This window comes from Sebastes umbrosus, chromosome 23 (genome assembly GCF_015220745.1).
Source record: "Sebastes umbrosus isolate fSebUmb1 chromosome 23, fSebUmb1.pri, whole genome shotgun sequence".
In the NCBI taxonomy this organism is placed as follows: Eukaryota; Metazoa; Chordata; class Actinopteri; order Perciformes; family Sebastidae; genus Sebastes; species Sebastes umbrosus.
Window position 1 is genome coordinate 6,543,398 of NC_051291.1, and position 24,885 is coordinate 6,568,282.

Here is a 24,885-nt window from a genome sequence, read left to right on the forward strand (position 1 = left end):
ATTTATTTTGCACTTATTTATTTATCTATTTTAAATTTATTTTTAAATGTATGTTTTTATTTATGTATTTATTTTTATCAATTTTAAAATGTATTTATTAATTTTTGCATTTATTTTTAATTAATTATGTTATTTTTGCTATTATTTTTTAGTTATTTTATATTTATTTTTAAATGTATGTATTTATTTATGCACAATTTTCACTTCGCATTTCACCGCTTATTTATTTACCCAAATGTATTTATTTCTGATTTCTTTTCTTTGTATATTTCTTTACACATTTTTTTACGCATTTCTGCTTCATTATGCAAATGACGGGTATTTATTTATTATTTTGGCAGGTTCCCTCCTCCATACATTCATGGACTTCCTGAAAAATAATCCCTTGTATGTGTATTCTGTGTATATATATATATATAAAGCGTGTATACGTACGGTCTCCCTGCTTCTTGATCTTCAGTGTGACCGTCTCTCCAGCTTGTTGCAGCAGACAGATGGCTTCGCTCAGAGGTTTCCCCTTCAGACTGCTGCTGTTGATCGCCAGAATACGATCACCGACATGGATCGCACCGGTCCTACAGCACACATCACACGCACAAATATACATGCTTGAATATTTAGCACACTCGGTCCTTTTTAAACACTGTGCAGCTCTTTTAATTTAGAAACGGATATATTTGACATATTTTTAATTGTAAATTATCATTTTTATATTTAGTATCCTTGACTTTTAAAGTACTTGTCTTTTTCTTTTCTCTTACTATGTTTAATGTGACCTCTATGCACCAAAACACCTAGGCCAAAACCTGATTCTGATTCCTGCAGCAACTCCTGACAAGATTACACCTGATACCATTATTTAAAAAACAATAAAACATAATTTAAAACTGTAGTTTTAGTAGAACATTAAGTAAAATTGCAACAGCAGTATAGTTTTTGTCTCTGATCCATTAAATAAATCAAAATATTCAAATACAAATGAAAATTTGACAACATTTTAAAAAAATCAAAGTATTGAAATAAAATAAATAAACTAACCATAAAGAAAAAAATATTAAAGTGTAATAAAATTAAAATGTTATTTATCATTAACAGCAGAGGGCGACATTCTCCACTTGATTTTTGATCTGAACACAACTGTCACTGTTTGACACTGTTTCAGCGTAAAACTCTTATTCCAACTATAATTACTTTTAATTACACATTAGCCTTTTTCCCTCAACGAGCATACGAGCATATGACAAATATGACCTTTGAATCTTGAACATATACCATATTAATGTATATTAATGTAATATTAATGTAATCAGAGAGTGCTTGTACCTCTCAGCCAGCCCTCCCTTGCTCAGTGAGGAGATGATGATGGGGTCGAAGGGCTCTTCGGTGCCGGAGATGGTGATTCCCAGCGGGCCTCCGTACCTCTGCAGCTCCACCGTGTAGATGATGCTACCAGACACTTCCTGTTCATCTGAAAAGTTCAATTAAGATTCATTCAATATCAGGTTGACTGAGCACACGGCATGATGGGACAAATAATTTGCATCGATGCTTTTTAGTAATCAAGTTACTCGAGGAATCGTTTCAGCCCTACTCCAAAGCCACCAGACTCCATTCATAAAAACAGTAATTTTACCTCTCAGAACACGGGAGCTGCTGATCTACCGCTGCATCGATTGATCGTTAGTGTTATTGTGTGACTTTGGTGTTTTAAAGGGTTAGCTCAGATTCAACAAAGTCACACAATAACACAAACAAACTAACCGATCGAGGTAGCAGTAGACCAGCAACACCCGTGTTCTGCAAGGTTAAATTACTGTTTTTCTCAGTGGAGTCTGGTGGCTTTGAAGAGAGCATAGATAACGGCTTCAGTTCCCCGTCAGAAAGGGCTGACGGCAAGGTTAAGCGTTGAAGATATTCTAAATATAGCGTACAATTAAACTGATATAGAAACTCTGAGAAGAAAATACTCAAGAAAAGTATAAACCACCTCAAATTTGTACTTGAATAAATGTACTTAGTTACATTCCACCACTGTTTGGGTAAATTGAACACAGTTTAGAGTCGAATTAGTGCCCTCTAGAGGATGCAGCTGTCATTACCTCCCATAAATATACAACACACTGATGGAAGTAAAATAAACTTCATACCCGAGTTGTCTTCGTCTTTTCGGATCTTCAGTTTAACGAGCTCCTCACACTGCTGCAGGATCTGAACAGCTTCCTCCATGGAGCAGTTCTCCACCCGGATGTTATCGATGGCGAGCAGCTTGTCGCCGAGCTCCAACGTTCCCGTCCTGAAAAAAACAAACAAACACAGAAACGTTATCTAACATTTATATTCTGAAATGTTCCCTCATTGTAAAACAGATATAACAGATGCTACCTGCTGACAGAAGCTCTTTAACTCACATTTTCTGCTTCACACTCCAAAACACATGACCTACAAAACACAACACATACACATACATACTGACCTGGACTGTTAGCCTAATTAACCAACCAACTACAGACAGCTGACTGAGCTTCAACCCAGCTGACACTCTACTGTTAGCAGTGGCGAAAGTACATTTACTCAAGTACTGTACTTAAGTACAATTATGAGGTAATTATGAGGCTTGTCCATATCCTTGGCAGAGGTTGCCAAAGGGTGGAAGAGATTCACACCGAGATACTGGCGGTGGTTCCCATTTCTAAAAATGGGGACCAAAGGGTGTGCTCCAATTATCGGGGTATCACACTGCTCAGCCTCCCCAGGAAAGTTTATTCTAGCGTGCTGGAAAAGAGGCTCCAACTGATCCTGGCACTGATCGATCCAAACTCCATTCAGAAAACAAGCAATTTAAAAGTTGTTTGTTTGTTATCTTGCAGACAGACCTGACAAAAAATGAATTCAGACTTCTTTGAAATCAACATCATTTTGTTATTTCGGCATAATTTTGATCCGCAGTAGCGAGGTGTGGCTTGCTAGATACAGTCAGTCAATGACACTGTATGTGAATACAGCTCGCCGCCAGGTGATATGTACCCAGACACGACGGCGTTTGGTTGGAAAAGTTGTTGGTATCTATGGAGACGTGCTCCTCATCCTCTCCGGCGCGTCTAGAGCGAATGAACACAAATGATACCGGTGGTCCAACTCGGGCTAGTAAAGCGTGTCTTGTGTGTGTGTGTACCTGTGTGCGACGCTGCCTTTCTTGATGTCAGAGATGATCAGAGGATCACCTGGTTTCCTGTTGGACGGAGCTGCAGACAGACAGAAAGATAGAGAGACAGACAGACAGACAGACAGATAGAGAGACAGACACACAGACGGGTTACAGATGATTTCACACAGAGAGAAAAGTTCAAACAGGAAACAGTGAATAATTCAGTTTGTTTACTCCACTACGACTCCAGATAATGATTAAATGTTAAAAAGGAAAAAGGAAATCAAAGCAGGTCTCATATAATATTGAACTGACAAATGTGTCTCGCAACATGAGGAGAATATATCATGATGAAATCATTTTTAATTATTTATTTTTATCCGACAGCCTGCAGACAGAGGAATGTGTGTTTACTCACAGCTGATGGTGATTCCCAGCTCCACTCCGGGTTTCTTTGGGAGCTTCACATGAAACGTTCCTGAACTGGGAATGACCGACTCTGAGAGGCACACAGAGAGAGACAGAGAAAAGTTATATAAATTATGCAGAAATAAATATGTGAATATTTAATAAATGAATGCATACATTTAAAAATAAAAATAAAATAAATGCAAAAATAAATATATAAACGAATAAAAAAATAAAAAAATACATTTAAAAATTAATACATTAATTAATAAAGAAGCAAATTAAAGCAGAAATATCAATTTATGTCACATTTTATCAATTAATTAATGGCTACATTTATTTTTAATATTATTTTTGCAACATTTAATGACATATTTATTCATTTACTGAGTCATTTATTTATTTATTCATTTATTTTTGTCAGGTTCCGTCCTCCATAGAGGGACCAGGCTAGTGTCCATATGGTTGTTTATATCAGTGGAGCTATAACCTGTTATTAGCATCAGTGAGATCTCATACAGTAACTCCTTCACGGTGTGTGTGAGTCATTAGTGACTACGTGTTGTTTTATTCAGCTCAGGCGTTGGAGGATATTTGTGACAAAGAGTCTGACAGATTACAGTTAGACACCAGAAAAGAAGAAGTAAACACAGACACCAGAGAAGAAGAAGTAAACACAGACACCAGACGGCGGGTTTGTCTCACAGCAGTTTTAATTTTATCAACCAAAGCTAAAAAGGAGAACTTTGGCGGCTGGTTAGCTCAGTCGGTAGAGCGAGCGCCCATGTATCGCCAAGGCTCAGTCCTAGCAGCGGTGGACCAGGGTTCGAATCCGGCCTGTGGTCCTTTCCGCATGTCATTTCTCTCTCTCCCCCTTTCCAACACTCTATCCACTGTCCTATCAATAAATACTTAAAAATCACCCCAAAAAATAACTTAAAAAAAAAAAAAAAAGGAGAACTTTTGACGATACTTTGCGTCTCTTTCTCTAAAGATAAACTGAACTAACTCTGTGTGTGTGTGTGTGTGTGTGTGTGTGTGTGTGTGTGTATGTGTGTGTGCATGTGTGTGTGCGTGTGAGGTTACCGGCCACGTCGAACTCAATCTCCAGTGTGAGTTGAGCGGTGATGGACGAGTCTCTGAGCAGCTGATTAGTTTCTTCCAGAGTCGAGTCTTCAGTAGGAACTCCGTTTATGGACAAAATCCTGTCGCCGATCTGCAGGATACCACACCTGCACACACACACACATTTCATTTTATTCAAATTTATATATTTTAATATCTATTTATACATTTTCTGTGTGTGTAGCTTACAGGATAGATACGATTTTTTTAAGTTTATTATCAGGAAAACAAAAGAATAATAACATTTAAATATATTGAAAAAATTAAACAAAAATTTTATGTCAAATAACATAACAAATATAGAATAAAATACAAGATGAAAATGATTACAAAAATTGAATAAAATACAGTTAAATTAATAAAAATACTAAACCATAATAAAATAAATAAACTATATTATTTGCATTTATATATGTGTATATTATATAATAATTATATATTACTTAAATCTAAAACACAAAAATGTGATTATTATTTTATTTATTAATTTATATTTTTTAATTGTTCATTTTATTATTATTTTGCCTCCTTCTTTTTGAACGTATTTTGATATTTAAACTATATTTTGAAAAGCCCTTTAAGCTGCATTTTATGTGTATGAAAGATGCCATGTACAGTAAATTACCATCATTATTATTAATATCATTATTATTATTATTAGTAATATTAGTAGTAGTATGGAGGACTAAAGGTACCATTATAATAAATAAATAATATAAATGACTCAATAAATAAATAAATAAATAAAATAATACAGAAAGAAACGTAGAAATAAAAGCTTCAAGTAAATGTGCAGGTTCATTCGAAAATAAATAAATATTCACAGAAATAGAATTAAATTAATAAAATGTATTTATTTGACGAATTATACATTTTTTATTCATATTTAAGTATTTCCCAATTTATTCTTTTTTGTTTACATTTATTTCAGTTTTTATTTATTTCCCTATAAATTTCTTTTTTTTTTAATTAATTGAGTCATTTATTTATTTATTATACTGGCAGCTTTAGTCCTCCATACACTAGTAGTAGTAGTAGTAGTAGTAGTAGTAGTAGTATCATTATGGATCATGTTGAGTCTCATTACCTCTCCGCCGGGCTGTCGGGGTCGATGTAAGCGATGAGCGGCGGCGAGGAGAGCGTTTCCGTGGCGAAGACTCCACCCTGCAGCTGCAGGCCGAACCCCATGATGCCGTCGCCTAGCAACATCACCTCCGTGGTTTCCGTGTGAACGACCTGACCGGCGAGACCCACGGTGCTGGACGCAAGAGACACTGGCAGAGAGAGAGTAAAGGCAGACTGTTAGTAAACAACAACTTAGGTAGTCACCGTGATGTCACCCGTTGGTTTGTGGACTTCGGTTTTGAAGCCTCCAGATCGACATTTTGGCATTTGCCATCTTGGTTTTTGGTCATAACCATCTTGGTTTGTGGCCGTTGCCATCTTGGTTTTTGCCCTTCGCCATCTTGGTTTGTGGCTGTCGCCTTCATGGCTCTTGGTCATCGCCATCTTTGCCTTTGTCCGTCACCATCTTGGTTTTTTTGCAACCAGAAGTGACACAAGAAGGTGGAGCAAAGCGCAACCGAACGCTGAATTAGACATTGTTAGGCGATTAACTTTGATGAAGTGAAAACACACTGTGAAAGGGTTAAAGTTGTAAGACGAAAACAAGCACAACTCCAAGACCGGACAACGCCGTGGTAGCGACCTGTCTATCACAAGGTAGCCGCGCCCTAAAGCATACCCTGCTTTATGGTCTATATGACTCTGAATGGGACCATAATTTACTAAATGAACATCATGCTGTATTGAAGAAGACTTGAAACTAGTGATTGAGACCATAAACTCATGTTTTCAATGTTTACTGAGGTAATAAATCAAGTGAGAAGTAGGCTCATTTTCTCATAGACTTCTATACAATCAGACTTCTTATTGCAACCAGAGGAGTCGCCCCCTGCTGGCCAGTAGAGAGAATGCAGGTTTAAGGCACTTCAGCATTGGCTTCTCTTCTCAGACCCAGAGGTTGAACACTGGTTACAACCTGGGTCTCCTTTTTGTTTCAGGTTGAAATACTTTAAAAAGATCAACAGTGATCTCGGAAACCAGAGCGCTACAGTCAGAGGTCAGAGGTCAGACTCACAGGAACTCTTGAAGTCCTTCTTCTTGCCCTTCCTCCTCATCAGCGTGCCCCGTGGACTCGTGGGATACATGTTCCTTGGCAGGGTGCTCATGTTGAGGGACGAGAGGCTGTAGGCCGACATGGAGCCGGGAGAGAACGAGTGGCTGAGAGCTGCAGAGAGAGAGAGACCACGATGATGATGATGATGATGACGAAGATGACGAAGAGGAGGTGGTCTCACTCTGACAACAAAACATCACACTACAGGAAGAGAGAGAGAGAGGCGGACGTACGAGGGTTGTTTGTGTGGCGGTTGTGCGATCTGGCACCAGATTGGTCGGGGTGGTACGTGTTGTAGTGGTAGGGGGGGAGGATGGGAGCGGAGCCTCCAGTCTCCCAGGGGAGGGTGCGGGGACTACGCTGCACCTTGACTGCACACACACACACACACACACACAGAGTAGGGTGTTTAGGTTAAGACAGGAGGAAAGGTCAGAGGTCAAAGGTCAGGGAGCTGCCTGGATCACAGCTTTATAAAAGATTACATCTTATTTATGTAATCTTTTATTGAATTATTTACCTGTATGTGAGAATACTGTGTTGCGTTCAGGGCCGGTCGGGGGACTTAGGCTCTGTTCAGACTGTTTGCTGCGTCTTTATATTTTACATGTTGCTTGCTAATATTTAATAGTACAGTTTAAATTAATGAAAACAACTTGCGCACTAATTTGCCTCCTGTTCAGATCGTGGTAACTATGGTTGGTAACGTCAAGCAGGATTTTACTGTGGTTGGTTGAGCTGTAGCTCATTTTGAAGTATTTTTATTTTTAATTTTATTTTTAGTCTATTATTCAAGTCTGTATTTGTTCAATTTTACCACTGGAGATATTTTTTCATCATTTTCATCGTGTTTGTTCACCATTGTTTTCTTCTTTGGCCGAGAAATGTATTTTATCATCCCTTCTGTTGAATTGTGGACGGGACAGATTGCAGCCCGTATGCTGTTAGATAAACAGGCTTATGTTCTGAATCCTCCTCGGCATATTGTTGCTATTGTATTATGAAATACTTAACAGATAAGATTTAAAAAAAGAAAAAAATGTGCCTGCTCATCCGTTGGACTAAGAAACACTGAAGCATAGGGTGTGTGTTATAATAAACACTCAGTAGCAGCACCCTGTGTTTAATGTTAACATGAATAGTGTCTGTGCCTGTATTACCCTCTGAGACCCACAATAGAGCCGTTTTAGTCTTTTTTAGGGGGGTACAGGGGGTCTTTAGGGGGAGATAGCAGGTCAACATAGAAGTGGTGTACATCATCTGAAAGCTGGGAACCTGGAGATTAATTTGAGATGCAGCTCAGCACTGTGTGTCAAGTTATTAAGTTATTCTCATGCTCTATTATGTCTCATAAGTTGTTGCAGCAATTTTTGGGTTGATATCATTTGTTACACAGATTTGGTGCTAAATTTAACTATTTTTTACCACTCGAAAATTGATAAAAATGATCAATAACCCCTCCAAAATACCACATTAAGACACCAAGACCTTGAGGAACACCATAGAAAAAGTCATGCTGTGATTTGGTGTCAAAAACTTTTGACATTTGGAGATTTCTGCAAGAATTGCATTTTTCGGCGATTAGCGCTTCAGCGCTTCTGTTGTGTAAACTGCTCAGAAACCCCCTTATTGTCAATCTAGCTAGGAAAACCATCCATCCTTTGAATGCTCTAATTCTGTAGTTTGTGGCTGTAAAGTTTCATGAGGCTGTGATTATCCTAGAGGTCACCACCGGTCATTTTATACAGTGAGGTCAAGTTTCACTACAATGAAATGTCTACTATGGGGACTAACATCATCACACATGAATACAGTTGGGCTCATTGGATCCACAAGAGTCTCAGCTATACAGTGAGACACAATTTATGTAATTCAAGACTGTTTAGGGACCCCAGTATGCAGAAATAGTATATATAATTTGTTTATACCGTGCTGTGGTGCGTTCAGGGCCGGTCGGGCCTGGTGTTGTGGCAGGATCTCCATGCGGACGGTCTGACAGGAGGCAGAGAGCAGCTGAGTGGCTTCAGCCAGAGAACAAAACTCCATCGACTTCCCGTCAACAGACAGGATGTGATCTCCTGCATGAAGAGCACCACACCTACACGAAGAAGAAGAAGAAGAAGAAGAAGAAGAAGATGTAGAAGAACAAGAACAAGAAGAAGAAGAAGAAGAAGAAGAATAAGAAGAAGAAGAAGAAGAAGAAGAAGAAGATGTAGAAGAAGAAGAAGAAGAAGAAGAAGAAGAAGAAGAAGAAGAAGAAGAAGAAGAAGATGTAGAAGAAGAAGAAGAAGAAGAAGAAGAAGAAGAAGAAGTGTGTTTCTGTGGTTAGTTAACGTTACTAAATATATTTACTCTACTCTGCTGCTGGGCGCTGACGTTGAAATGGAAGGGAGGCTATACTTGTGTCTGTGTTACATGTATTAGACAAAAGGTGATTATGAAGTTGATACACACTGTAAAGATCCAAGTTTAGAACCTCCAAAACAATATAATTAAATTATTTATTCTATTCTATTATCTGAATCAATAAAAAGTGCCTCCCTGTTAGGAGTCAGAGGTCAGAGGTCAGGTACCTGTCTGCTATGCTGGCTGGTTTGACCTTGTCGATGACGATGACCTGCTTGCTGCAGAACAATGAGGTGGACAGAGCCACGCCCAGACTAGAGCCCGTCGCCTTGGCAACCTCCACCAGCAGCGGCCCGGACGCCGTGGCAACCGAATCTGACACATGAAACAACAAAAATACGGTTTGAGTTCTTGGTCCTTTAATATTTACTCTTTGAATGCCAATAAATAATATTACTTATGCAGATGATATTCACCATATTGATTAAATATCAGTGCATTGATCAGATTAATGATTGAGAGTAGCTGATGGTGACTCATCTTCATTGATATTGAAGATTAAACAGAGAATTTAAACTGACCCATCACTGAGACGTCGTACTCCAACAGCAGCGTGGCTTCCTGCCCGCACTGCTTCAGGATGCTCATGGCCTCCGATAGCGTGCTGCCGTGGAGACGGATCCCATCGATGCTTAGCAACCGGTCGCCCGGCTTCACGGTTCCTTCTCTGGAGAGAGAGAGAAGGAGGACGGTTTTTAGTTTCTACAGAGGGACAAAAAACCCTTCAGGTCAGACAGAGAGGTCAGAGGTGACGCACCTGTCAGCCGGACCGCCAGGCCGGATTGTTGTTATGACTATCGGCCGTGACTTGTTCCTGTCTTCATGAGCTCCACCTGCAAACACACACGGCATGTATTTATTTATAACAACACACACACACACACACACACACACACACACACACACACACACACACACACACACACACACACACTGAGCTCTACTCACCTCTGATGACGAAGCCGAAGCTGTTTCCTTCTTTGTGAAGCGTGACTTCTACGTTCTTAAACATGACCCCTGACCCCTGCACCGCTGCAACACACCACAACACCAACACATCAACATGACCCCTGACCTCCAGCACACTTAGTACACTCTAAATACACTGCTGCTCTGCTTATAGTACGATCAGTAGGCGATTTGAGGGGGGAAGTTTGTGCAAGTTAGAATCAATGGCCCTGACCACGGCTCTGAAATATCAGTAAGTTAGAATCTACGGCCCCGACCACGGCTCTCAAATATCCGTAAGTTAGAATCTATGGCCCCGACCACGGCTCTCAAATATCAGTAAGTTAGAATCTATGGCCCCGTCCACGGCTCTATAGCTACTATCTGGCAGTACTTACAGACCGGCGGTAGTTCGTACTCGACCTCCAGCACGACTCGTTCTCCGACGTTCTTCAGCAGACTGATGATTTCATCGTGTCTGAACTTGGCCAGGTTGATGCCGTTAACGGCTCGGATGTAGTCGCCAACGTTCAACTGGTCGCTCCTGCACAAACAGCCAAAACATCAGCTCTAATACAACAATTATATAGCTCTAAAAGACAATATTTGTCACTGTTTTTGTGTTGTTAATTGATTTCTTATGATAATTATACACATACATTTGCATAAAGCAGCATATTTGTCCACTCCCATGTTGATAAGAGTATTAAATACTTGACAAATCTCCCTTAAAGGTACATTTTAAACAGATAAAAATGTGTGATTAATCACGATTAACTATTTTAATCGATTGTCAGCCCTAGTTTAGAACTTTAAAACACATTTAATATGATTTTAAAAGGCTGTTTATAGCAGTAAGTGAGTTTTACCAGCGATGAAAATATCATTAGATATCATTTGGGAACTTATCTGCTACAGAATAGATCCAGAATGTTATAAAATGTTTGAAGATAATAAAACAGAAAGATACTAAAGATGATTCTTACCTGGCAGCGATGCCTCCCTGTCGCAGGTTTGAAACCCGGGGCTTCCCATCTTTATCGATGCCGCCTGAGACCGTCAGTCCGAGCGTCGTCCCCTCCTTCTTCATCAGCTCCACCACCGAGCAGCCCCGAAACTCATCTACATCACACACACACAGGGACAGCTGATTGGTCCAACAGTCTTCATCACCCATAAACCTATTCTACTGCACTTCCACTTTTATTTATTCCATCTTCTATGACTTCATAGTTTTATCCCCTCGCGGCTCAGAGAAATAAAATAATAATCCGGGAAAAAGGCGAGAAGTGAAGTCATCGTCTATTCTGTCGTCCATCTATATTTCATCAAAGGGCTGAAATATTTAACAGCGGTAGAGATGGAGAGAGAAAAGGGAGAGCAGACCTGGTACAATGTGATGTGACCGGCCCTCAGGTGATAAAACAGACAGCAGGATTTCATTGAAATGTAGTATTTGATTATTAATCAGGCCGAGCATCACCCTCTTTCATTCAGACAGGATTAAGACGACTGATCTCCGGAGGTGACCATCATTGTCTTCTTCTCCTCCCTTGTCTTCTTCCTCCAAAGAGGATTTACAAAGAGCGCCAGTGTCCTTTTCAACTTTTCTAAAACGTCAGCTCTGACTCGGTCTGAAAGAGACAAACCCCCAAAAATCTTCTATTCTGATGATCAGACATTAACCGGCTTCCTGCGGCGGCGGCGGCGGGAGAAACTTTTAGAGGTGAAACTTCACAAACTGCCATTTAACTTCACAATGAACTACAACAAAAGCTCCTCTCAGAGGAAAAGAGCTGCTCTGTTTCAGCCACTCTCAGTCTGAAAAAGCTTCTCAGCATCCGGCTGTCATTTAAATTCTACTACGAGCACCGTTTCGCTTTTCTTGACACGGTTCTGAATCAGCATGGGTGAATGCTGACATGTAGTGTAAAGCACTTTGAGTGGTCGGAAAACTAGAAAAGCGGGCTGTATAAATGCAAGTCCATTTACCATTAACAAACACCAATGGCTGATTCCCAAACTCTACCAGTTCATCCATCAACTGGTTCCAAAGATCTACCAGTTCATCTGGTTCTGAACCTCTTACAGTTAATCTTACTGGTCCAACGCTCTACCAGTTACTCTTACTGGTTCCAAAGCTCTACCAGTTCGTCTGGTTCTGAATCTCTTACAGTTAATCTTACTGGTTCCAAACCTCAACCAGTTACTCTTACTGGTTCCAACGCTCTACCAGTTCGTCCATCAACTGGTTTCAGTTCGTCTGGTTCTGAATCTCTTACAGTTAATCTTACTGGTTCCAAACCTCAACCAGTTTGTCCATCAACTGGTTCCAAACCTCTACCAGTTCCTCCAACTAGTTTGGAAGCTCTACCAGTTTGTCCATCAACTGGTTCCAAACCTCTACCAGTTCCTCCAAATAGTTCTGAAGCTCTACCAGTTCATCCATCAACTGGTCCAAATCTCTACCAGTTTGTCCATCAACTGGTTCCAAAGCTCTACCAGTTCGCCCATCAACAAATTTTAAAGCTATACCAGGTCCTCCAACTACTGTAGTTTTGAAGCTCTACCAGTTACTCTAACTGGTTTAGAAGCTGGAACAGTTACTGTAACTGGATCTAAACATCTACCATTTCTTCTAACTAGTTCCAAGGCTGTACCAGTTGCTCTAATGGGTTTTAAAGATCAGATTGACCAGTTTCTTTTGGTGGCTTTAAAGCTTCATCAACTGGAATTCAAAATCTCCACCAGATCCTCTAACTGGTTTTATGGCTCCACCAGTTCCTCCAACTACTTTTGAAGCTCTATCTGGTTCCTTAACTGACTAACTAACTATTTATTAATGACTGAAGAAACAGCGAGCTGAAGGTTGTCCAGCACTGTCACAGCTCTCTGACGTCATGTTGACTTTATATTATATTATAAACGTGTGATTGCAGCTGTGTGACGGTTGTAAGTAGGCCACCAGCTCCAGGTGGGAGGAGATAAAATGCGACTGCAAGCATCTTCCTGCAGGTCACACGGATGGAAAACATTGTGTTCTATTTTCAGAGCTGTTATCTTCATCGTGATTAGCTCTGCTGGTGGAACCACACAGAGCAGAACCAATAGAGAACGGGAAGGGAAGGAGTGGATAGAATACATCACAGAGAATAAAGTAGACCGTATAATCATTTTACCTGGTATACTCTGCCTCCTGATGGCCAGCGCTCCATCTGGAGGTCTCGACCCGGCAGAGTGTTTGGCGTACGGCCCCTCATCTGAAACACAAAGTAACACATATTATTCTGACTCCTTTAACTGGTTCTGAAGCTCAACCAATTTCTCTTAACTGGTTCTGAAGTGCTACTGGTTCCTGTATGTAGGTCTGAAGCTCCATCTCTTCAGCCTTTACCAGTTCTTTAAACTGGTTCTGAAGCTCAACCATCTCCTGCAACTGGTCCCAGCCCTTTACCAGTTCCTCCAACTGGTTCTGAGGCTTAACTAGTTGCTCTAACTGGTTCCGAAGTTTCACCGATTTCTCTAACTAATTTTGAAATTCTACCAGTTCCTCTGAATGATTCTGAAGCTCTACCAGCTCATTTAACTGGTTCCGGAGCTCTACTTGTGGCTCTGAATGATTCAAGACCAGTCACTTTGAGTGGTTTTGAAGCTCTACCAGTTCCTCTAATTGGTTTCGAAGCTCTACCAGCTCGTTTATCTGGTTCTGGAGCTCTAGCAGTGGCTCTAACTGGCTTCAGACCAGTTATGAGTGGTTTTGAAGCTCTACTAGTTCCTCTAACTGGTTCTGAAGCTTGACCGGTTACCTGGAATGGTTCTGAAACTCTACCAGCTAGTTTTTCACTTCTACCAGTTCTTTCAACTGGTTTAGAGGTTCTATCAGTGCCTCTAACTGGCTCCAAACCTCGACCAGTTTCTTTAACTGGTTCTGGAGCTCTACCAGTTCCTTTCATTGGTTTAGAGGCTCTAGTGGTGGCTCTAACTGGCTACAAACCTCAACCAGTTCCTTTGAATGGTTCTGCAGCACCAACACTTCCTCTAAATGGTTCCAGAGATTTACCAGTTCCTTCAACTGGTTCTGAAGCTTGACTAGCTTCTCTAACTGGTTCAGAAGTTTCAACATTTTTTCTAACTGGTTTTGAAGTTCTGCCAGTTCCTCTGAATGCTTCAGAAGCTCTACCAGCTCATATAACTGGTTCTGGAGCTCTAGCAGTGGCTCTAACTGGCTCCAGATCAGTAATTTTGAGTGGTTTTGAAAAATTTCCAGCTCATCTAACTGGTTTTGGAGTTCTACCAGTTCTTTCAACTGATTTAGAGGTTCTACCAGTGCCTCTGACTGGCTCCAAACCTCAACCAGTTCCTTTAACTGGTTCTGAAGCTTCAGTTAATATATCACAGAGATTTAAGTTAACGTCAGACCCATCATCATGACCTCTGAGTTCACAGACAAACCACAACAGACAGAAACCTCACAAGTTACAACCTCTACCCTTCTGATTGGTCATTGACAGGTTCCCATAATGCATCTGTACTCACCATCATCATCATCATCAGACATCACAGAGCTTCCACCACAGAAATACATCTCAGAGCTAAGATGCTATCTGATTTAAAGATACTGATAAACTCAGATGATGCTACTTATTAGCCTCTAACAAAGCTCTGAAAACTGACCGGTTAACTGACTGGTCTGCTGCTGGGAGGACTGTAGAGTCATCCTGTTCTCATGAATAAAGAAACTACTGCCAGAGAGGGGTGACCTCATCAGTACAGCGACCAATCCCTGTGGAGAACGCAGTGGTCTATCTGAGTCAGGACCAATCCAAGCAGTCCGCTGGGAGACCCCATCTGGTGATGTCATCACACAGATGAGACAGCAGAGGCGGAGCTAAGACATGAACCGTGACACCAGATCAATTTCAATGCAGAGATTTGATTGGAGAATTTGAGGCGTGAAATGTGGTTCTGAAATAAAAGCCACAATATCCTCAGTTAACAGAACCATAAACTGGATGAAACCAAACTGACTATCAACACCGAATCCGAAACAAAAATCGTATTTTTCAGCTGGTTCAAGTTCTACAAATTTCAGATGCTGATAAAAACAGGCCAACCAATAAAATAATGACTTTTGCTCATGCGATCAATATATTTTCTCGGACATCTCGGCCTCTTTTACAAACAAAGTAAAGATTATAAACACAACAAATATAAAGACAAGAGAACCATTCATTTCTACGTTATGCCATGGACAGACGTATAAGAGATTACATGTAGACGCTGTGAAAGATATACTATAAAACCTAACAATATATGATAAGTGATAGCGTTACATCAGTTATTTCTGTTGTATCAACCTGATCTCATGGGAAGGCGTGAAAACATTTAAAGGACATTTCACGTATCTTTTAGGATTTTTATGTGTCATTTAACGCCATATCGTGAAACAGTCGCGGTTATGTTTAGGCTAAAAAAACAATTAGTTAGGTTGAGGAAAAACATCCCGATTGGGCTTAAAATTAGGACTGTAAATTGATTCAAACATTTAACCACGATTAATCACAAATTAATCACACGTTTTATCTGTTCAAAATGTACCTCAAAGGGAGATTTGTCAAGTATTTAATACTCTTATCAACATGGGAGTGGACAAATATGCTGCTTTATGCAAATGTATGTATATATTTATTATTGGAAATCAATTAACAACACAAACCAATGACAAATATTGTCCAGAAACAACAGCTGTCAGTGTGTCAGTGTGCTGACTTGACTATGACTTGCCCCAAACTGCATGTGATTATCATAAAGTGGGCATGTCTGTAAAGGGGAGACTCGTGGGTACCCAGAGAACCCATTTACATTCACATATCTGGAGGTCAGAGGTCAAGGGACCCCTTTGGAAATGGCCATGACAGTTTTTCCTCGCCAAAATTTAGCGTAAGTTTGGAGCGTTATTTAACCTCCTTCATGACAAGCTAGTATGACATGGTTGGTACTAATGGATTCATTAGGTTTTTCTAGTTTCATATGATACCAGTATCTACACTCTAGCCTTAAAATTGAGCCCGATAATTTGCGTTAACGTGTTATTATCGTGTTAACTTTGACAGGCTTGGTAATTTTGTTTTTGTTTTTTTCTTCTCGTCCCCGGTGTGGAAAAGACTTTTACAGGCAACATCAGAAGAGCTGCTGTTATATTGTTGGTGGAGTTTTTCTGTCTGTAAATCAGCAGGATGACGATCATTCAAACCTCCTCCTGAATCCTGAATCAGCTTCTCTTTGATCTTATTATTACAGTTTTTGTTCTATTTTTGGTCTTCTGTTTGGTTCTATTTGATGTGGTTCTAGTCTATTCTAATCTGCTCTACATCTATTCTGTTCTGTTTGGTTCCAGCATCTGAGCTCAGAGACACAATGAAAACACACACACACACACACACACACACACACACACACACACACACACACACACACACACACACACACCATAGCTAACTGAAGATGAAAGCTGCGCTGCCTCCACATGTAGGACAGCAGCATCTCTCTTTCAGTCTCAGCTACAGTACACACACTCACACACACATATACTGTATATATAATACTATACACTACACAGTGTGGTACGTTATATAATATATGAATAATATGAGCTTGTATTGCTGAGCAACAGTTGCTTAAACAAGGTCACACACTCAGTGGTGGAGGAAGTATTCAGATTCTTTACTGCAGTAAAAGTACTAATACCAGACAGTGAAACTCTACTCTGTTACAAGTAACAGTGGTTTGTGGACTGCTGTTTTGAAGCCTCGAGTTCGGCATTTTGGCCGTCTCCATGGACGAAAACACGGACAACGCCGTGGTAGCGACCTGTCAGTCAGAAGGTAGCCACGCCCTAAAGCATCCCCTGCTTTATGGTCTATTTGACTCTAAATGGGACCATAATTTACTAAATGAACATCATGCTGTATTGAAGAAAACTTGAAACTAGCGATTGAGACCATAAACTCATGTTCACAATGTTTACTGAGGTAATAAAAGTAATCGGTGCGTCAGCTTTATTCCCACAGACAATTAACACTTGCTCGTCTGATGGTCGAGCACCAGAAAAAGCTTAACGAGGAGTCTGGGTCTTAAAAGAGATAACACTTCCCCAACAGCTGACATCTGCTGCTTAACACCCACAAGCTGAAATATGTTATCACTTGTATATTTAATATCCACTGAGGGTTAGGGTGACTCAGTGATGATCCATTTTTAATTACCATACTTTAATTAACAGGACGTACAAGTGTAAGTGTAAAAAAATCAAGTTTGAACAAATTCCAACTAACACGAATGCAACACAAGAGATACTTGTACTTTACTTGAGTATTTCCATTTTATACTTCTACTCAACTACATCTCAGAGGTAAGTATTGTATTTTTTTACTGCACTACATTTATCTGACAGCTTTAGTTACTTTACGGATTCAGATTATTAACGGAAAATATCATCAACTAATAAATGATGATGTATTATTATTAGGGCTGTCAATGTTAACGTTATTTTCGCGTTAACTTAAATTTGTTTTAACGCCACTAATTTCTTTAACGCATTAAGGCAACTTGTGATTTTTAAATTGCAGCGGTTCAATGTTAAAGCTAAAGTGAATATACTGGTATCATATGAAACTAGAAAACCTAAAGAATTCATCAGTAAAAAAAAAAAATTAAATTTAAAACGTAAATAACAAAAGAATAAAAGAAATAACAAAAAATAAAATAAATAAATAAAAAATAAAAAAGCCAACAAACACAAAATTAATAAAATAGAAGATACATACAGATTAATTAATTTAACATTTCGCATAGGAAAAGATACATATACATGCTTTGAAAAATAAACAACTTTGTGGATGATCAAGTATATAAATAGGCTTATTTACCACCACTTATTAACACTACATTCTAGTGTGTAGAGCGCTCAATGAGCGGTTAATCATAATGAATACATTTGAATAAAATAAAAAACACTGCCTTTAATCACCACTTTCATTTACTGCCCTCAGAGTAAACATACAGAGGAAAACACCTATAGAAAATTTGTCCTTGTCGCCATAAAGTATCTTACATAAGAACAGCTATACTTTGTGAAGCCAGGCGGCTACCTCAGCTCACAACATTTTATACCTATTTATTTAACCTTGATTCAGTCCTCACCATCGACTACCTGCTGCTGCACCTTTTAATCTAGCTTATATTGTGTTCTTATGTAAATGTGTTTTAAAGTGTCCTTTGTTAAAAAAGCAGACTTTTCTCATGCAAAAGGTAGACAATAAAGTATTTTCTATTCTATTCTAAATATACGTTTCCCTCTAAACATAATTGAGGAAGCAGTTTAGTTGAATGGGAACAGGGTTGCACCTGCAGGTGTGTAATGATGAAATGAAAATCATGTGTTCCGCCTGAAGGAACATGGAAATTATACTATTATCGTATATATCTGGGCTGAAACACTTTCATTATTCATTACAACAGATCAAACAGTAGAGCTCAAGGTGAGATCTTCAGATTTATATCCGACCAACAGTCTAAAAGATATTACATTTAATATAATGTACGACAAAGAAAAGTCTTCACATTTAAAACGATGGAACCAGAGAATGTATTAATCTTCAAATCTTCTGAACTCAACAAGTAAATAAAAACAGCAGAAAGATATCCTTAATAGTGACGTGTAGGACCAAAATGCAGGACGATTGGCCAATTAATCTCAAAATCAATCTTTATATGTATACTAATTATCTAATCAAGAAAACTAGCAAACAGTCGCTGGTTCCACCTTCTCCGATATGAGGATTTTCTGTTTTATATGATCGTATTTTGGACATTTAAAGACGTCAACTTGAGCTACTTTTTTCTGACTTTTCATTCATGAATTGAAAATAAATATTTGACGGATTAATCGATAAAGAGAATAAACATTTTAATCAGCATCGTACTGAAGTAAACAGCAGCTAAACCTCCTCCTGAACCAGGAGACAACATGGATAATATTAATATTTAGATGTGCCTCAGGTCCAGAGACAGCTGTCTGACCTTCAGCAGCAGAGGTCACCTGACCAAAAACACACATTACTGCTCCGTTAGAGCTTCACTGACCACTGAAATCACTGGTTACTGTACAAGATTTTATATATAAAACATGAGATCAGCTTAAACAACATGATTCATCGTCATAGATTTCAGTATATAAAGTAGTTCAAAGTTCAATCTTGACCAACTACAATATTAAAATAAATCTGCATAATGAGTAGATTTACTTTTTACACTTTTAGTACATTTTGCTGCAAATAATTCTGTATTTTTATTTAAAATTGTAAAATTTGTAATGCAGTAGTTAAGAGAAAGAGAGTATTTCTACTTTATCTGAATACTTCTTCGAACACTTTTACCAAAAAGCTTAGTGTGTTTTGAGGTACTTTACTTGAGTATTTTCTGCTACAAAATAAGGTGTTAACAAAGGGAACTGTATATACAAAATACATATATGGAAATAAGATTGATTGGATTATATTCACCAGAAGTATAAAACATTACATGTCCCTTATAAATTAAAAAGAAAATACCACTAATTTGTTTGATTTTTGGGTTGCTGGATAATAAATAATTCCTGACAATGACTGATATATTTGACTTCAGGACATCTCTGACTACATACATACTGGAAATCAAACATTTTTACTGTATTAGTTTAGATATTTTTCAAAGTAAAAGTCCCTAGAAGTGTATGATTCAACTTTTTCCCATGGTCTAGTGTTAAAAAAGTTAACAAAAATAGCAATAAATCGCAATATCGAATCGCAATACTTAAAAATCGCAACACATATCGAATCGGCACCCAAGTATCCTGATAGTATCGAATCGGGAGATAGGTGAATCGTCGCAGCCGTAGTTTCTTTCCTCCTCTATGACAGTAAACTGAACATTTGAGACATTTCAGGACGTCATCTTGGACTTTGAGAAACATTGATAAACATTTTTCACCATTTTCTGACCTTTTATAGACCAAACAACTAATCGATCAATCAAGTAAATAATCAAAAATGAAAATAATCGATAGCTGCAGCCTTACATCGTAGTATACTGCTACTTTTACTGAAGTAAAAACTATTTTTCCATCACTGGTAAAGGAGTATTATTTACATCGTAGTACTTCTACTTTTACTTGATTAAAATCTCTTTTTCCACCACTGGTAAAGGAATATTTTTTTGACATCATGGTACTTCTACTTTTACTTAATAATCTGAATACTTCAACCAGTGAGTCTTCACAATATTTCAGAGGAAAGAAAAAACACCTGAGGCTTCACCAGAGAAACGTGAACACGCTGTTTCTCTCTCTCTCCGTCTGTCTGCCCTGGTTTCCTCCGTTCTCTCCTGATAATACACACCATGAATATTACATTCAGGAAAATAAGATGCAACGCTTCCTCTCTCTCTCTCTCTTTCTCTCTCTCTCTCTCTGCTGCTCTCACTCACTCTGAAGGTCTCTCGTCCAGAGCAACCTGCAGCCATCGACTGAATGAATCCAGCAGGAAATCATTCTCCACACACACACACACACACACACGCACACACACACACACTTTTCAATGTCAGCAGTTTACGACCATCACACGTATGTTACATGCAAACATGCTTCACCCTCCATCACTCTCTCCATCTCTCTCTCTTTCTCTCTCAGTGTTTCTCTGTGTCTCTCTACCTTTGTTCACCCTGCGCAGGATCTGGCAGCGACATTTAAACGACACGGCGATCATGGTGAAGCCGAGCCCAGCGTCGCCTCCCCCCCCAGCGCCATGCAGATGCAGCCACCACAAACTACACCTCCTCTTACTCCTCCACCCTCCTCCTTCCTCCTCTTCCTCTGCGAGCGAACCGCGAGACGGACGACCTCCTCAAACAGAAACCGTCATGGAGACGCTTCCTGAGGCTCGGCTAACGAGAGAGAGAGATGGATAGAGAGAGGAGGGAGGGAGGGATGGAGAGAGAGAGAGAGAGAGCGCTGCAGATGTGAAGCTCCTCCATGAAATGAGGCAGAGGAGGAGGAGGAGGAGGGGGGAGACAGAGTCTGCGCAGATGGTAGGATGAAGAGGATGAGGAGGAGGAGGAGGAGGAGGAGGGGATGACGGAGAGGCAGAGGGAGGAGGGAGAGAGGGAGGCTGCTGTATCCCTCTGCTGTGCAGCTGGATGGATGGAGGGATGAAGGAAAGAAAGTGGAGACAAATGCAATTAATAGACACAAAAGGATGAACGTAAGGAGGTAGAAAAAGAGGAGGAGAGGAATAATTCAAGGATGGAGGAGAGAAGCAAACGAAGGGAGGAAGAGGACAAATGGAGGGAAGGAATGATAAAAGATGAAGGGACGTAAATCAAGGGAGGAAAGAAATACAAAAGGAAGGAAATTAAATGAGAAAGAAGGAAGGATGGAGGGAAGGAAGGAAGGAAAGAAAGGAGAGGGGGAAAGGGTGTGAGAATGAAGGAAAGGGGCAAAGGATGGAAGGAAGAAAGCAGGGGGGAAAGGTCTAAATAAAGGAAGGAAGAGAGGAATGGAGGGAGGAAGGATAAAAGGATGGAGGGAAGGAGTAAATAAAGGAAGGAAGGAAGCAAAGGAAGAAAAGATGAAAGGATGGAGGGAAGGAGTAAAGGAAGGAAGCAAAGGAAGAAAAGATGAAAGGATGGAGGGAAGGAGTAAAGGAAGGAAGGAAGACAGGAAAAAAGGAAGGACAGAAGAAAGGAAGAGAGGGTAGTACTAGTAGTACTGATAGAAGTACTACATCCTGACATTTAGTCTGCAGTACTGGAGTCAAACTCCAAAAACACTGACTCCTACATTTCCCATGATGCAACTCAACACTTATTTCTCCCAGTCCAAGCTGAGGTAACCCTGATGACATCACTATGACATGGTCAGGGATATTATTTATTTATTTAATTATTTATTCATCTATTTTTTAATTTCTTTTTAATTTATTTCTGCATGATTTTCCCTTTGCATTTCACCTCTTATTTACTTCCCCAAACTTATTTATATAAATTAGTAAAAAATAAATAAATAAAGTATAAACAAATGCAAAAATAAATAAATACATTTTAAAATGAATAAAAATAAATACAGAAATAAATAAAAGGGAAAATTAAACAGAAGAGTAAATAAATAAGGGAGTTAATACAAAGATAAATGAATAAAGAAGCAAAGTTAAACAGAAATATCACTTTATGTCACATGTTATCAATTAATTAATGACTACATTTATTTTTTAAATGATTTTTTTTCTACATTTAATGGCATATTTATTAATTTATTGAGTCATTTATTCATTTTTTTATTTTTTACTTTGGCAGGTTCCGTTCTCCATAGATGTCACCTTAATCATACTAGTATTCATTAAACCATCGAAATACTCATTAAAATATTGGAGTACTTGTTTCAAAGAAGCAAATTATAACATGAATATCAATTTATGTCATATTGTATCACTTAATTAATGCCTACATTTATTTTTTAAATTATTTTTGCTACATTTAATGACATATTTATTAATTTATCCAGTCATTTATTTATTTATTTTTGGTTGAGTGGAAACACATTTTTAAATAATTCATTGAACCCAGTGGTACTACTATACTACTAGGTTTTTATAGTAGTAGTATTTTTGTTTTATTAGAGTGAACCTGATTTGGTTGTAATACAGTGTTAGTATAAGTATGAATATTTGCTATACTGTGTTTTTTCCTGACAGCGATATGAAACAATAAGAAAACAGCTGTTGTGTTCTCTGCACCGTCATTGGCTGAGACTGGAGGAGGAGGCGTGTCCTGGTCCAGCAGGTAGTGAAGTGGTCAGACATGTGGGTCAGTGTCCCAGCAGCAGATTACACCAGATTAGTCTGTGTGTGTGTGTATTAAAGGTATTAACAGTGATGTTATCGTAACTGCAGTAAAATGCAGGTCAACATGCGGCGAATTAAACACAGCCCTCTCTCTCTCTCTCTCTCAGTTCTCTGTCAGTGTCTCTCGACCGCTCCTCAACACACTGACATGATAAATGTGTGATTATATAACAGAGGTTTGGTTGGTGAGGTGTTCTGGTCTGGTCTGACCTGTGCTGCCTCCTGCTGGTCTCTCAGGTTATCAGCTGCACTCTGAGCCTATCACGCACCCTGCTGGAGACAACACGGCAGCACAGCAGTATACTGTAGATATACTGCACTGTACTGCTTCTATATGTGTGTACTACTGCTATATTTATGTTCAACTACTGTTGAAGTTCTTGTCGAATAGCAGGTTTAAGGGCAGATATGAAGGCTCAAGATTTACTTCTTCTGAATGAAATATTATATTTCATAAGTTTCATTACTACTGCTGCTGCTACCACTACTACTACTACTACCGCTACTACAACTACAACTACTAATACTACTAATACTACTACTACTACTACTGCTAATGCTACAAAAACTGATACTACTTCTAATATACTGTAACTCCTCCTGGTAGTGGTAGTACTACTAATACTACTACTACTGTTGCTAGTATGTCTCCTCCTGGTTGTACTATTAAAACTACTAAAACTAAGTAAGGTGTTAACTCTGCTAGAACCAACGGAACCAGCTAGAACCAGCCAAAACCATGTAGAACCAGAGAAATCAGAAGAAAGAAGCAAGAACAAGACATATCAGAACCAGCTGAAACCATGTAGAACCGGAGAAACCAGAACCAGCTGAAACCAGGTAGAACAACAGAAACCAGAACCAGCCAAAACCATGTAGAAGAACAGAAACCAGAACAAGCCCAAACCATTGTAGAACAACAGAAGTCAGAACCAGCCAAAACCATGTAGAACCAGAGAAACCAGCCCAAACCATGTAGAACCAGAGAAACCAGAACCAGCCAAAACCATGTAGAACAACAGAAATCAGAACCAGCCAAAACCATGTAGAGCCAGAGAAACTAGCCCAAACCATGTAGAACCAGAGAAACCAGAACCAGCCAAAACCATGTAGAACAACAGAAATCAGAACCAGCCCAAACCATGTAGAACCAGAGAAACCAGAACCAGACAAACCCATGTGGAACAACAGAAACCAGAACCAGCTAAAACCATGTAGAACTGTCCAAAATGGCTAAATTAGATGGATAACGTAGCTGCAGTTAAATACTCGTACTACCTGTAGTAGTACTTCAACTGCTACTACTGTTACTTCCTGTTTAGAGTCACAGAGGTCTAACAGTCGTCCCTGTACACACATCAGATGTAATAATACAGTATAATGATCTGATGAAGCCCGTCCCACGGCTGTCAGATCAACCCCCCCCCAAAAAAACACACACACACACACACACACACACACACACACACACACACACAGCGGCTGCAGCTGTTACCATGGAAACAAGCTGATGAATAATTGAGGGGAAGAGAGCGACCCTGCACCGTACAAAGAGTGATTTTGAGAGATGAAAGACACACACACACACACACACTGATGCAAACATGCACGCACACACATGCACACACACACACACACACACACATACACACACACACACACACACACACACACAGACACTCATTACAGGTTATCATCACAGCCTCCAGCATTTCAAAATAAGCAAATCACAGTAT

At 39.3% G+C, this 24,885-nt stretch overlaps 1 protein-coding gene across 13 annotated transcripts in view; it reads right to left on the reverse strand.

Moving 5' to 3' along the window:
* Nucleotides 1-24,885, reverse strand: part of grip1 (glutamate receptor interacting protein 1) — a 58,429-nt gene that overhangs the window by 6,917 nt on the left and 26,627 nt on the right. For 6 of the 13 annotated variants that reach the window (XM_037760657.1, XM_037760656.1, XM_037760655.1 and 3 more), the window contains exons 2-18: nucleotides 13,391-13,471; nucleotides 11,198-11,333; nucleotides 10,610-10,755; nucleotides 10,212-10,295; nucleotides 10,021-10,096; nucleotides 9,785-9,930; nucleotides 9,431-9,578; nucleotides 8,786-8,955; nucleotides 7,091-7,228; nucleotides 6,819-6,968; nucleotides 5,766-5,952; nucleotides 4,640-4,785; nucleotides 3,564-3,644; nucleotides 3,173-3,242; nucleotides 2,148-2,293; nucleotides 1,324-1,468; nucleotides 436-575 (exon numbers count right to left, since the gene is read on the reverse strand). In XM_037760657.1, the coding sequence (XP_037616585.1) occupies nucleotides 436-575; nucleotides 1,324-1,468; nucleotides 2,148-2,293; nucleotides 3,173-3,242; nucleotides 3,564-3,644; nucleotides 4,640-4,785; nucleotides 5,766-5,952; nucleotides 6,819-6,968; nucleotides 7,091-7,228; nucleotides 8,786-8,955; nucleotides 9,431-9,578; nucleotides 9,785-9,930; nucleotides 10,021-10,096; nucleotides 10,212-10,295; nucleotides 10,610-10,755; nucleotides 11,198-11,333; nucleotides 13,391-13,471 (2,190 nt within the window). Of the gene's footprint in view, nucleotides 1-435; nucleotides 576-1,323; nucleotides 1,469-2,147; nucleotides 2,294-3,172; nucleotides 3,243-3,563; nucleotides 3,645-4,639; nucleotides 4,786-5,765; nucleotides 5,953-6,818; nucleotides 6,969-7,090; nucleotides 7,229-8,785; nucleotides 8,956-9,430; nucleotides 9,579-9,784; nucleotides 9,931-10,020; nucleotides 10,097-10,211; nucleotides 10,296-10,609; nucleotides 10,756-11,197; nucleotides 11,334-13,390; nucleotides 13,472-20,961; nucleotides 21,220-24,885 lie in introns of those variants that run through there. The other 7 variants (XM_037760664.1, XM_037760660.1, XM_037760658.1 and 4 more) reach the window with 6 other exon arrangements.